The sequence below is a fragment of the Ambystoma mexicanum genome, chromosome 2p, assembly GCF_040938575.1.
Source record: "Ambystoma mexicanum isolate Mex_15411 chromosome 2p, UKY_AmexF1_1, whole genome shotgun sequence".
Taxonomy (NCBI): Eukaryota; Metazoa; Chordata; class Amphibia; order Caudata; family Ambystomatidae; genus Ambystoma; species Ambystoma mexicanum.
In genome coordinates, this window is record NC_090923.1 from 986,645,150 (window position 1) to 986,658,523 (window position 13,374).

Here is a 13,374-nt window from a genome sequence, read left to right on the forward strand (position 1 = left end):
TATTTCTCTCGGGAGGGAGTTCCAAATTTTTGGAGCTAGACAAGAGAATTCTGATCCATCAAGTTTTTTCCTTGTGTACGTTTTAGGTTCCAGACGGATGTTGTTGCTGGATCTAAATGTTCTGGTCGGCTGGTAAATGGTGATCTTCTTTCGGAGGAATTCTGCTCCTTTTCTGCACATTGTTTTGATTGTGATTCATTTTTTGACTGGCAGCCAATGTATCATCTTTAGCGCAGGAGTGATGTGGTCCCTTTGTGAGAGTTTGAGGAGAAGTATGGCCGCTACGTTCTGTGTACCTTGCAGTTTCTTCAGTAGATAATCCGGCATTACGAGTCATAGTCTATCCTGGACATGATGAGGGAGATAATGGCTAGTGTTTTGTGCATAAAGGAGAGGAATGGTCGGATCTTTTTGATCGTATGAAGGTGGAAGAAGTATTCCTTGATTATTGTGTTTACTTGCGGTTCTAGGGTTAGCTCATTGTCCATTATTATTCCAAGTTTTTAACTATATTTGATGACGTGGCCGATGTTCCTAGTTCTGTCGACCAAGGGATGCATTGGTTGCTTTCCTGGTTTTTGGACATAATCATGATTTCTGTCTTGCCCGGGTTGAGTTTAAGGCTGTTTGTGTTCATCCATTCAAGGAGTTCTTTCAGACAGTCTACTAGTGTTGTGTTCTCCTTTTGTACACCTTCGATTTTGCAGATGATTTGCTTGTCATTTACATAGTTATAGCAAGTGAGGATGTGCCTTTTGATGATTTTGATTAGTGGAATCAAGTAGATGTTGAAGAGCCATGGGGATAAGGAGGATCCTTGCATTACTCCACAGGTGGTGTCCCGTGGTATGGTTTTGAATGGTTTTATCCATACTGTTTCTGTTCTTTCAGATAAGAACGATTTAATCCAGAGCAGCGCCATGTTGGTGAACCGTATTTCTTCCAGTCTCTTGATGAGGATGTTGTGGCTTACTATGTCGAATGCTGCGGAAAAGTCAAGTAGTACCAGTACCGAGTTTGTGTTGGAATCTGAGTTGGTCTTTAAGTCATCCCAGATAGAGAGCGGTGCCGTCTCTGTCCATCTCATAGGTCTAAAGATGACTTGTTCCTGCTCCAATAGTTGGTGTATTTATATGTGTTCCAGTGTTTGTTCGTAGACATGGGTTTCTAGCAGTTTTGCCAGATAGAGAATGTTTGATATTGGTTTGTAGTTAGAAAGGGCTTCCACATCGCCCTTAGTATCTTTGAGGAGTGGTTTAATGTACGCAGATTTGAAAGAGCGCGGTACTCCCCCCTTTAAGAGTGATTGGTTGAAGAGGTGTGGCTTGTGTATGATATGATATGGCATTTATAAGGATTGATTCATAAATGTCTGGTGGGCAGGGGTCCATTGGGGAGCCTGCTTTATTGCTAAGTTTCACCAGCTTGATGAATCTCTCCACTGATATTTGGGTGAAGCTTTGCAGGCTGTTCTGTTGTTCCAGGGTCGGTGGGGCATGGTGCCCAATCTGGTTGATTGGTCTGCTTTGTATGATCCGATGTATGCCAGTGATCTTATTTTTGAAGTAGTCTGCGAGGTCATTGCATAATATTTGTGAAGGTACTGGTGTGTTGTTGCATCCAGGTGGGCACCATATAGATAAAGTTACATATATGAGATCTCTTGCAGTTCTACTCGTAGGATCTCTCCTACTGCAAACTCTCAGGAGCCTAGAGCTCCTTCATGGTAGGATCAAAAATTGCTAAAGCTACCCAAATGTAAACTGGTGGACAGCAGGTACAGCATACATTGTATCTACTATTCTACGGCACACAGCAAAATCCCAGCCTGGGAGGTCCATGAAGTACAACCAACCTTTCAGCATGTGCATGCATTTATCAAGCAAGAGAAGAGTTTGGGGTGCTGGTGTGTGCTTTTGCAGCATTCAGCTTTTCCCCTATGATGTAGGCAAGTGGCCAGCACTGCAGGAACATTCTGTGATGTCACCTAGTGCCTTGACCTACAGGCAGCGTCTATGCACTTGTTCCAGGTTGTCTGCTGCACGCTTTGGGGAGTAGTGAAGCTAAGGTTTATTGAATGTTTGTTTATTGACTAACATAAATCAAACAAACATACATGTTGAAAGCAATAAAAAAATAATTACACGCGCACTTAATCAAAGTAGTAAGTCCTATTTACATTAAACCATAAAATCCCACCATCAAGTGACATTTGGACTTTGTCCCAGGCTATCTCAACAATAATACAATGTTCATAAAACAGCCTTAATCTTAGAGGTGATAGAAACAATTAAGTTAAAAAATCACGTTATTCACGTCACAAATTCATGCTTGATTTGATCCTGCATCAGAGAAAAAACAATAGGCTTCATGTTGAGGGAAAAGTTTATTACATAAGTACAGTGGCCTGATCAGTCTGCATCCTCATCAGAAGAAATGCCAACAAAAGGTGTTGAACTGTTTCTAAGGCCTCTCCATGCCTAGAAATATGGGAGAGCAATCACTTGAAGAGGTTTGACTCTTGCTGCCATTACCTCACCAAGGTCACCGGATTTAGCCACTTGCTCTGGGCATTGGCCAGGCATGTCAAGATCCGTGTCCCGGAGTCATCAAGGTGGTCGCTTTGGAGCAGGTGGTGCTGTCAGCCGGAGAGAACTTTGGCAGATGCATTGCCACCTTATCCCAATGTATGCTGCGCATTCTTCGGAAACTAAAACGAGTGGTCTAGACTATTAAAAAGATGGCAACTGCTTTTCTGCATTGAAACACTTCCAGACCTCCTCGCTCCCTAGCGTTTAGTCTCTCCTTTCGGCTTTATGCTTTCTATTCCTCCTTCACTACCTCCTGGCTACCTGATGTCTCGTGTTGCCTCACAACTTCACGACGCTCCATTCCCTCTTCTGGCTACCTTTTCGTCGATAAGGATTCCCATCCAGTCTAGTCAAGACCCATGTGACTCCTGCGGGAGACCGCTGACGTGGACTTTCATCTCCGCCAAGTTAAGATTCAGTAAAGATTTGCCACTGAAGCAGAGGGTTTATTTCCCATCTGGGTTTAAGTGCTTAAAATAACTCCAGTTGCGACTAAAAGACACTACCTGTTCCGAAAATGTTTTGGGAAAGAAGGCCAAACCCCCTGTAAAGGAGTCCTTAAATACTAACAAGTTTTGGTGAATGGTACAAGCCTCATGTTCTTTAAAACGTGGAATTTACTCTTACATTTCCTACAGTATTGTGGGGTAGAAACCCCAAACACTGTAAACAATACCAATTGCAAATAAAGTTAAAAGCCATTGCAGATTTACTGGGACCAGGTTTGGTTGCCTTTTGATATTGTGTTCATTAGAATCATATATTGTGTAGCAATCGTTTTTCCAACATTACGATGCAATATGTTCTGTGGAGTTTTGGTTTTTCCTCAACATTTCATTTAATCTGCAAATATCACTCATTGACCTCAAATGGTCCTGGAGCCTATGAATGCAGGAAACAACTCTAAAAGCCCCAAATAAAAGGGTCAGCATATTAAACCTGCAAAGGGAAACACATTCAACGCTCACCTCATCACAGGAAATGCATTAATAGACAGCGCCCAAGATAGACTAATGAGCAAATAGTTCACACTGCAATTGTGTGCATCTAGAGCGGGAAAAGATCAGGAGTTGTAATATTTATATCCAGAGATTCCCAACTCATACCTTAAAGGATAAGGAAAGAAAACATAAATAAATAAATATAATGACCAGCCCTCCAGATAAGATGCGTATCTGCCCTTTTTGTGCATGAAAATCCTGCAAATAGACCACCTTTGTTTTTCTTATGCATACGTTTACGCAGGCAGGTCCCAGAAGGTTTGCAAAACTTTGGAAGTCCCTACGTCTATCAGACACTGGGGGCAGCACTCCACAACCTGGAATGGGAAGCTGTAGGCCGAGCCTCATGCCGACTCGGCAGCACCATACCCGAGAAGACTGCATCTGAAGAGTTGTGCAGGAAAGAGATCAGGGCCGACCATGGTGTAGTCAGGATGCTGTATAACCCTGAAAAGAAGACATTTTCATGCAGCGTTGGATCCTCACGCACAGCCATTTAGCAGATGCGTGCCATGTTCAGTCGTGTTGCAAACTGTACTAGGTAGTCTCCTCCACCCATGTGCTGCTTGAGGGATAGACTAGGCAGGTATTACCCACTGTTCAGGCCTCCTTTCCCTCCCTTCAGTAAACCGTTGCTAATAAAAATAAACTGATTGCTTTCTTCATAGCAACGGTTAAACAAATGGCATGCTTTCTCCAGGGTAAGGTTATTGAACGCTTTCGCCTGGGTTTTGTTTGAGACACCTGGCTTTTGTTTAAAGGGACAGTGAGCTGGTGGGGTAATTGTGACCCCAGAGTGCCTCTCTTGAATTCACTATAATTGCACTTTTTTTAAACATGTGTCTATTTCCCCTGCAATTGTGTCAATTTTGTTGAATAAGATCCGATACTGTAATGGCTAATTGGAGGACGAATGGTCAGCAGATAACAGCACTGTTCCCATAGTTCTCTGATTGCGAGGAAACTATGATCTCACCTCGTGTAGAAGCACCAGTGAACTGGAGCTTTGCATTGTTGACAGTCTATATAATAATAATATGGAGGTTTTTATAGAGCTCCATGTGGATGTACCACTTCTAAGCACTGCATTTATCAGTGTTATTACCGTGGCATGGTATTTACCTGCCTCGCAAGGATGAAGGGCAAAGTTGGCCTAACCCTTGTTTGGAACCTGTAATGGGACGAGCATGTTGCACTTGAGCGAACCATCCAGACCCCTTCAAACAAAGCATGCCTCACAATCCATTGCTGGCAACAACAGCAGATAAGCGCATGAAGCAGGGTGGTGTCACTGCAATGGGTGGCACTGGAAAGAATTCTAGCCTGCTGAAAGGGATTTTCCAGGAGTATGATGACCTAGTAACTGGGATTTCCCTATTGGTGGGCAATCCAATGTTTTTCCTACATCTTTGGACAGATCTAAAACAGCTGTCCATGGGACGTGCTGTTGGTAGAATGGATCCCCATACTGCATTCCATGCAACCACTAGATGAATGTCATCTGCATGCATTTGAATTTCTAAACTGAGAGGATAGGGCAAGGGTAGCTAACCTAACTTTTCATTCTGGCAGTTGTACTTTTTTTTTATTTTGGATGAGGTACATTAATCTATATAATCATACACTTTATTATGCTAATCATGTATTTATATATTGGTCAGATTGGTTTATAATGTGATTTGTGCACTAATCCAGTTCCCCTTCAGAACAGTGTTATTTGTGTTCTTGAAATCCAAGCATTAACATGCATGTGTACAACTAGTGATGAAGATATGTGGTTAAGTGTCTAACATCAAGACTTGTCTGAAAACCTGGCTTCACCTCTTAACTTAAGTGTGTGATCCTTAGAAAGTCATTTAATCTCATTGTACCAGCACTTCAGAAATTGCAACACCTTGTGGGATTTATTCTGTAGGAGATGAGGTGGGGTTAGCATTCCAGGTATGCAAGCCTCCCTCCCTACTCTATGGAAAAATATACCGGAGCCAAAAATGAGGCTAGCACCCAAAGATCCCTAAGGGCTGTGCTATGTTAGTATTTCTAATCAAGCATTTATGAGTCGTTTCTTGACAGTCTTGTTTGATTTTTGGGGTTAAGTCAGATGCCACTGAATAGCTTTGCCAATGACTTCTCTGGCTGCCCCACTGCTAATGGACACACAGTGGTGGCACAGTGTGCTTGGCCACTGTCTCTGTGCTGGTGAAGATGTGGGGAAAAAGTACATAAGGCAAAGATCACCAGTTTGAACTAAAACTTTGTTTATTTTTGTGAGCTTGGTTTGACATTTCATCCTTGGGCTGTGGGAAGGGAGGACACGGTGGGCCATGCCTGTAGAGGGGGGCAATGTGCAATTGCAGCCGTGGGTGAAGTTATATTGGACCTGAAAGAATGCATCTGAAATGGAAAAAAATGATTTACCAATCCTACCAAAGAATATGTCCAATGGGTATGACGCATCATATGGAAAGTCCTGGCTCTCTGAAAGCTATGAGCACCATCCCATTACTCAATAGCAGTTACTAAATTGATGCAAGACATGTGTGCCTGAAGAGCTCTTAAACCAACAAAATAAGAGTACAAGGGTCATTCACAATCAAATGTTACATCTCCAGACTCTTGACAAAAAGTGTAGACAAGGGACAATAGTCCCTCAAAATTGTGCATTCACTTTCAACTAATATAAAATGAAAGACTGATTGATTAGATATGAATGTATGCATGTATGGGATTTTCTTCAAGAGCCAACTGCCTGGGAATCAAGAGAGCGCTGTACTTAGGGGGCTCACCCAGAGGCTTACAAGTAAAAGGGTTGGTTAGCAAAAAAGCTAAGTAAAGGGGGAACTTGAAGCTGGTCCAGAGGGGAAGACTGTGGGTTGAGTGGAGAGATACCTGCGAAGAATCCCCTTATAAGAGCAAGAGTCATTAAAGGGATTTTTTGATGTGAATGGCATTTCAATGTATACATGAGTCAAGCAGCGTGGACTCTATCATGGAAAAGGCAATGATAAAAATGAAAGAGATCCTAACATTGTCACACACAGCTACCTCAGAGCAGCCCTAAGGATATCAAATAGCCCATTAGCAACATCAAGCCCAGAAGAGCCAGCCATCTAACAGGGAAAGGAAAGATGGTCCATTTTTCTTTACAGATAGAAGTGCCTCAACCTCCCCCCACTAAGGCTGTAAACAAAGTGGCAAGACGGATCAGACTCCTGCAGAAAGTGAGGAGGAATGAGTAGTTTTGACCTTCTGCACGCATGACAGGAAGGCCTGACCTTGGCTGAGTTCTGAAAGTGCCAGTAACCCAACTCACGAAAAGCTGTTTTTCATAATCTTAGGGACTTCATCGTGTGCTTCAATTGAGTGAATGGGTTTCTCCATGGCCATACTAGCATAATCGTCAGAGCAAAGCACACCTTAGGGCTAGGACTGACTGCTAGGAGTCTCTAGGATAATATGAAGCATTATGTTCAAGGAAAGATAAAGAAGGTGAAATGGTGATGCTGTCAGTTACTATAAAATCCAAATAAATGCTTTATGCAGAACAAGCATTTTGGGGCGTTGCCTGGAAAGGGTGAAGATATTCACAACTTAGGAGGGTGAATGGCTGGTGAGTTCATTACCTTTGTGCAACACATCTTACACTGAAACTCCCTCGACACAACACCCTTAATGTATCACCCTACTATAAAATATCACACTTTTGCATGACCTTTCTTCTACAAAAAATGTCTTAGGGTTTCTCGCAATACTCCCCTCAACATCATCCATGTATGTGACTGAGATCCGTTTTACCTTTACACTGCATGCCCTGGCGAAATAGGCCCTTCAGAAGCCGGCGACAATGCTGACAGATCGTTGGCCGCGTGTACGAGTGAATCTGGAAGGTGTGCGGCACTTTCACCCGGTTACGATCCACCCAGTCCTTCCAGATGGGCCGCCCACTGAAGGAGGGCACCCTGGCGCTATGGCCACGCTTCCTTTGATTGATCTGCAATGGGTTTAGCAGGGAAAGGGGGGGTGGGTAGATGATGAACACAGTAGTTGAGCACGTCAAGCTCTTTGAAGATAATGAGAACATTAGTTGATTAGAAAAACAAAAGGACTAGCATTCAGGTAAGCTTTTTTAGACACCAATTCTGCTGCCGTTGACATTTTTTGAAGAGTAAATACAATTGTGTAGCTCAATTTCCAGGCAATTCCACATTGCTACATGTGTATGTAATGAGCGTTGGCTGTCACTCATTTCGCGATGAGTGGATGCCGAGCCTCATCACATAGTTCTTGTGTTGTTCTTTGGGGAGTAGTTATAAATGATTTGCGAATCTCCATTTTAGCCAACCGGGCGGTGTTGGTTGACCACTATGGATGATACAGAGATGGGGCCTTATCATGATCAAAGTGGATATGAGAATTATATAGTGTTTGTGTATCCATAGCAACTCAGTGAATCTGAGCATTATACTCTGCACAATGCTCAGATTCACTCAGTTTGTGATAATGCCCAGATTCTGCCCAATGCACAGATTCACTCAGTTTGTGATAAGGGCCAGACTCTGTATAGTGCACAGACTCACTCAGCTCCTATAATATGATATGATAGTTTATTTGTATCGCGCTTGTACACGAGTGTTTCAGAGTGCGACAAGGCAAGGGAGGGGAACAGGGGAGAATACAACTATCTTACTAGGCCCAGTGACATTGAGAAAGTGCAAGTGCATGGGAAAGGGAAAGGGGGAAAGTGCTTGGAAGGGGAGAGTGGAAAGTGCGGAGCAGAGGAGAACAGATAAATAATAATAAATACAAATAAATAGATAATGGAGGCAATAAACAGTGGTAGTGCAGCCAGCAAGTGCTGTGTTTACGGCAGCAGAACTGGGTAAGTCTGATAAGTGCAGAAAAAGAAGAAAATGGAGCGGTGTGGGGGACTGTATGGGTACAGATACAGTCCCCGGTACAAGAGGTGACCAGGAGACAGTACGGGAGGGTGGCAGGGCGAGCAGGTACCTGGGCCCAGGGGACAGAGGGTGGTCAGGTGCACAGTGCCAAGAGAGAGCAGATCAGCAGGGGAGAGGGGGAGCAAAGGCAGAAGCAAAGAGGAAGGTCTTGAGGTGCTTCCGGAACCGGAGATGGTTCTCCTCAAGTTTTAGAGTGGCAGGGAGGCTGTTCCAGAGGAAGGCCCCAGCCAAAGACAGAGATCTACCCCCAGCTTCTTTCTTTGAAAAATGACTGACCCTGAGGGAGTTAGAGGTAGAGGAGCGAAGAGCTCAAGAGGGGAGGTATTTGCAGAGGGATAGCTGAAGGTATTTTGGACCCAGGCCCCAGAAAGCCTTGTGGACAATGCAGAGGGTTTTGAATGTAATCCTTGCATCCACTGGGAGCCAATGGAGAGATTTCAGAGCTGGAGAGATACGATCCCAGGGCTTGAGGCCAAGGACAAGTCTTGCCGTCCTGTTCTGGATAAGTTGCAGAGGGCGGAGAGTAGAGGCAGGTAGATTTAGAAAGAAGCTGTTACAATAGTCCAACCTAGAGAGAACCAGAACTTGGGAGACAGTTAGCTTCTGGGGGAAGAAGAGGAAAGGCAGAGTACCTCTGAGGAGGTGCAGTAGGAACTTTGACTTTTTGGAGACCTCAGAGATGTGGGCGGAGAAGCAAAGTGTGGAGTCAAAGATGACCCTTAGGTTCTTAGCCTTGCAGGTGGGGGTAGGAGGAGGGCCAAGAGAGGCCAGCCAGAGAGAGAGAGGGGGGAGGACGGTGAAGGTGTGCCGATGAGGAGGATCTCCGCGTTGCGGACATTCAGACAAAGATCATTGGTGGCATACCAATCCTGAATGGCAGTTAGGCAATCAGAGATGAGAGAGGGAGAGAAGGTGGCAGAGGGCAGCCTGAAAATGAGTTGAGTGTCATCAGCATAGTACTTGAAATTTGAGCAGAAAATGGCAATGCAGTGGGCGAGAGTTGCCAGGTATTGGTTGAAAAGGCAGGGCGAGAGGTTAGACCCCTGGGGAACACCACAGGTAGAGAGGAAGATAGATGATAGGAAGGACCCCAGTTGGACCTGGATACCCAAACGCTATATAATGCGCAGTATGTGCTTTATTACTAGCTGAGTGAATCTGGGCATTACACAGAGTCTAGGTTTTATTAAAAACTGAGTGTATATGAGTATGAGGATTATATAGAGTCAGGGTCTCAAAAGGAGCTGAGCGAGTCTGGACATTATAAAGAGATGGTAAATTGTTACAAGCTGGCTCTATCTGAGCATGTGACAGTGTCTGGATTTCCACAGGATCTCATTGAATGTGAGCATTACACGTGTATTTTATCCACTCAATCATTCTGCATGGTAGGTGCAGCGTAGACTAAAGCACTCACAAAGGATAAACAGAACAAAGGTAGCCTTGCTGTGCTCCATAACGAAAGTCTTGCGGTGATGTGGAAAATATAACTGACACTGAGTATCAAAAACAAAACAAAACATGCCTTGCTTCCCGTTAAACATTGCGTCAGTGGTATAAGGTAACCAGTAAATCAGTTAATCATCCGCCAGAATGCCAGGAGACCACTCCGGTGCTGATACTGCGCGGTACAAATATTATTTAACATTACCATTAACATCAAACGCCATAGTAAAGGGTCACGTGTGAAACGAGAGAAAAGTGACTAAGCAGTGTGTCTCAAGATTAAGGACTTGTGATGGAAGTTGTGCCAATAGAAGGAATGCTGTTCAAGGACACAGCCAGAAAGGCAACATCACGTGAGTGAATAGGTGGGAGAAGCCCCTGCACAGCATGACTGACATTAGATTTCACAATATAGTTTTCTTTCTGCTTCTGGGCATGTGCTACATAGGTTTTATCTCAACAGTTTACTGCAAAGGGACTGACACATGTCCACTCAATTCACTAAAACGGAAGTTTGGTGTGGAGCCCTTGGACACCATATACTATTTAGATGGATTTAAGATGCCCTTCATGTGGAAGTAACTTTGTTAGTGATCGTTTCATAGTACAAGCCCCAAAGAGAACTTGTTGCTTAACAAATCATCCTTAAAGCCAGCAGACGGAGCGAGCTCTCTTCTATAGCTCGTTGCGTGGTGGTCTTACCTCCTCCAAGCTGCCCCCAGCAGGCTGCGAGATGATGGAGGCCCGCGGGAAGGTGCTGGTCCCCACCAAAGATCTGCTGGACAGCTGACTTTTTCTCACCCCGCGGCAGTTGTTGGGGATTTGGAAAGCACAGCGCTTGTGATAGCTCAAGCCACAGCCTGGAAGATTGATTGACAGGGACAAACATGAGTGCAATACAACAGAAAACAGTCTTGTTCATTTACTTTACAGAAGTTATAATGAGACTTTAGACTATTATGTCCCAGTCCAGGTTTCTGTGGCCCGATAGTCTGCCAGACCTTTCTTGACAAGAATTTCTAACCTGTTCCACACCACTAGTTTTATCTTTCTTTCAGAATAGTTTCCTTCAATTGTTTCCACAACGCTTCCACAGTAAGCTTTAGACTGTAGGTGAAGTGTAGTACAATGAAGCATGTACTAGGAAACTACCCATCTGCCCAATATAGACTTCATCAACATAACTATACTCACATACCCGTGGAATTCACGTGGTTTCATATAGTCACCCTTTTCCTATGGACCTCACACTTTTCACTTTAATCCTGGCCTTAAGGTAAACCCTTCTTTCTACCATGAGGTCCTTGTGCTTGCTCTTATATTCCTTCACACAGACCTGCCTCCCCACATCGGTAGCCTACCTTTACAAAGTTTCCTCCTCTGGCTTGTGGAGTCCTCATATTTCCTAAACACTCTGTTATCAGCAAAGTCCTTTCCATGACCTCCTTCCCCTGAATATAAATTCCTCCTTGTGTCCATTACCTGCTCTTTAACTGCACCTTGACCATGAATGCAGAAACCTCCAAATCTAATCTACTCATTCAACCCTCTACCCCTTAACTAGATTCCTGTCACGCAATGCCCCAGCACTCATTGGGAGCATCAGCCATGTTTCTTACCACTCTCATCACAATATGGGCCACAGAAGTGGCTGATTAGTCCTCTGCTGCTGAGCTCTGCGGTCAGCTCATACTGCTTTCACTCTTGCCCTGGTCGGAGCCTGCTGTCCCTACTCCTGCCGTGTTGGGGTAAGCCCAATGGATCTTTTTGTTTAATGCGCTCGGCACGATGACTTCTATCATTTTTCAATCGAAAATGTGTTTTAGTCTGCTTGCAGCCTAAGGATTGCTGGAACAACAATCTATTTCTCTGTTCCTCACCCATTATCTGGATTTCGTATGTCATGGATACTTTTGTATTCAGTGCCTCTTTGTGTTGGCCCTTCCAAGATGGCTGCCCAACCTAGCACCGAGTGAACTGCCTTGGCCAGCCCCCACTCCTTTCTCCCATTGGCTGCATTGGTCTTGAAAGGCCAATCGCAGCACCCGGGAGGCGGGAGCTGGCCCAAACATTCAAGGTCCACAGCGAAGGCCCCTGTCCGCTCCCTGTCCACTACCAGGCCATGCCCAAGTGTTTGCTCTACCCTCCTGCTCTCATGTTGGTTGCTAACCTATGGTCAGTTCCTCCGCTCCTCTTCCTCTCCACGGTCAGCCACACAAAATCATATTTAGCTGTCCCCCCTGTTGAATGCACCCCTATGCCTGAAAATTGAACTTAGCTGTTCTCCCTGGTGTATGAATGCGCCCCTATGCAGGAAAATCATATTTAGCTGTCCCCTCTGTTGTATGAATGCGCCCCTATGCCTGAAAATTGTACTTAGCTGCCCCCCCACTCTATGAATGTGCCCCTTTGCCTGATATTAGTATTTAGCTGTCCCCTTGCCCAGCAGGTCCGATGTGTTGTGCCTCACCCCTCCTTTTCCCCCTCCTGGCATCTCCCTTCTCCCCTTCTCTGCCTATCCTTTCCTCCTCCCCTGTCTCTGTCTGTCATGGCACCTTGCTACATTGCCATCACTCCTTTTCATTCCCCCTTCCACAGCATTCCACAACATTCCACAGTTGCAGTGCCACCTCTGCTTCAAGTAACTCGCCCTGTCCAAAGTCTGAGTATGTCGGCCCTTGGAGTTACCATCACTGCTATTTCGTTAATGCCTCACATTGTCTCATTGGTCTCATGCTGGTTCACCCATTCTGGATCTCGACATTCTCTTGCTAGATTCTGAATCTTTACGAAATCATGGTAGCCCTGAATCATGTTGTGCCCTTCAATGACTTTTGAACCATGGCATTCACATACTGGACTCTTGCATCATAATTTGTTCTGTATTCACTTTGTATCTTGGCGGTGCTCCTTCCTTCCTTCCCTCTGTTTATTTGCTCCCCAGCACTGAATGCCACCTGATCTGCATCTTTTGCCTTACCCACTGTTTCTCAGTCTTCTCTTCCTTCTCCCTCGTTGCACCCTTCTCTCCTCTCCCCTCGCCATATTCAATGCACTTGCACTATCAGAAATGTCAACAGGCCTAATATGATAGTTATTGTCTGTTCCTCTCCCCCCCTCACTCCTTCCCTCAATCATTGTCAATGATCTCGCACTATCAGAAAGGTCGTCAGGCCTACTACGATAGTTAATTACCTATTCTTATTGCTTCAAGGTCTTTGCAAGTATGTTATTGTATTTTCCCTTCCTCCCTCCCTTGCCTTGAAGTACTTTGAAATACATGTGTATAGGTGCTATACAAATAAACTATCAATAACTATCAATGCTTGTTTCCGCCCACTGCATTTCAGCAGCATCATCCTTTTGCACGGCACCTTC

At 44.6% G+C, this 13,374-nt stretch overlaps 1 protein-coding gene across 2 annotated transcripts in view; it reads right to left on the bottom strand.

Moving 5' to 3' along the window:
* The window catches only part of LOC138566995 (serine/threonine-protein kinase D3-like), a 441,766-nt gene that overhangs the window by 115,189 nt on the left and 313,203 nt on the right, over positions 1–13,374 (bottom strand). For both annotated transcript variants that reach the window (XM_069644794.1, XM_069644795.1), the window contains 2 exons: positions 10,699–10,856; positions 7,388–7,583 (listed from right to left, as the gene is read on the bottom strand). In XM_069644794.1, the coding sequence (XP_069500895.1) occupies positions 7,388–7,583; positions 10,699–10,856 (354 nt within the window). The remainder of the gene's footprint in view (positions 1–7,387; positions 7,584–10,698; positions 10,857–13,374) is intronic.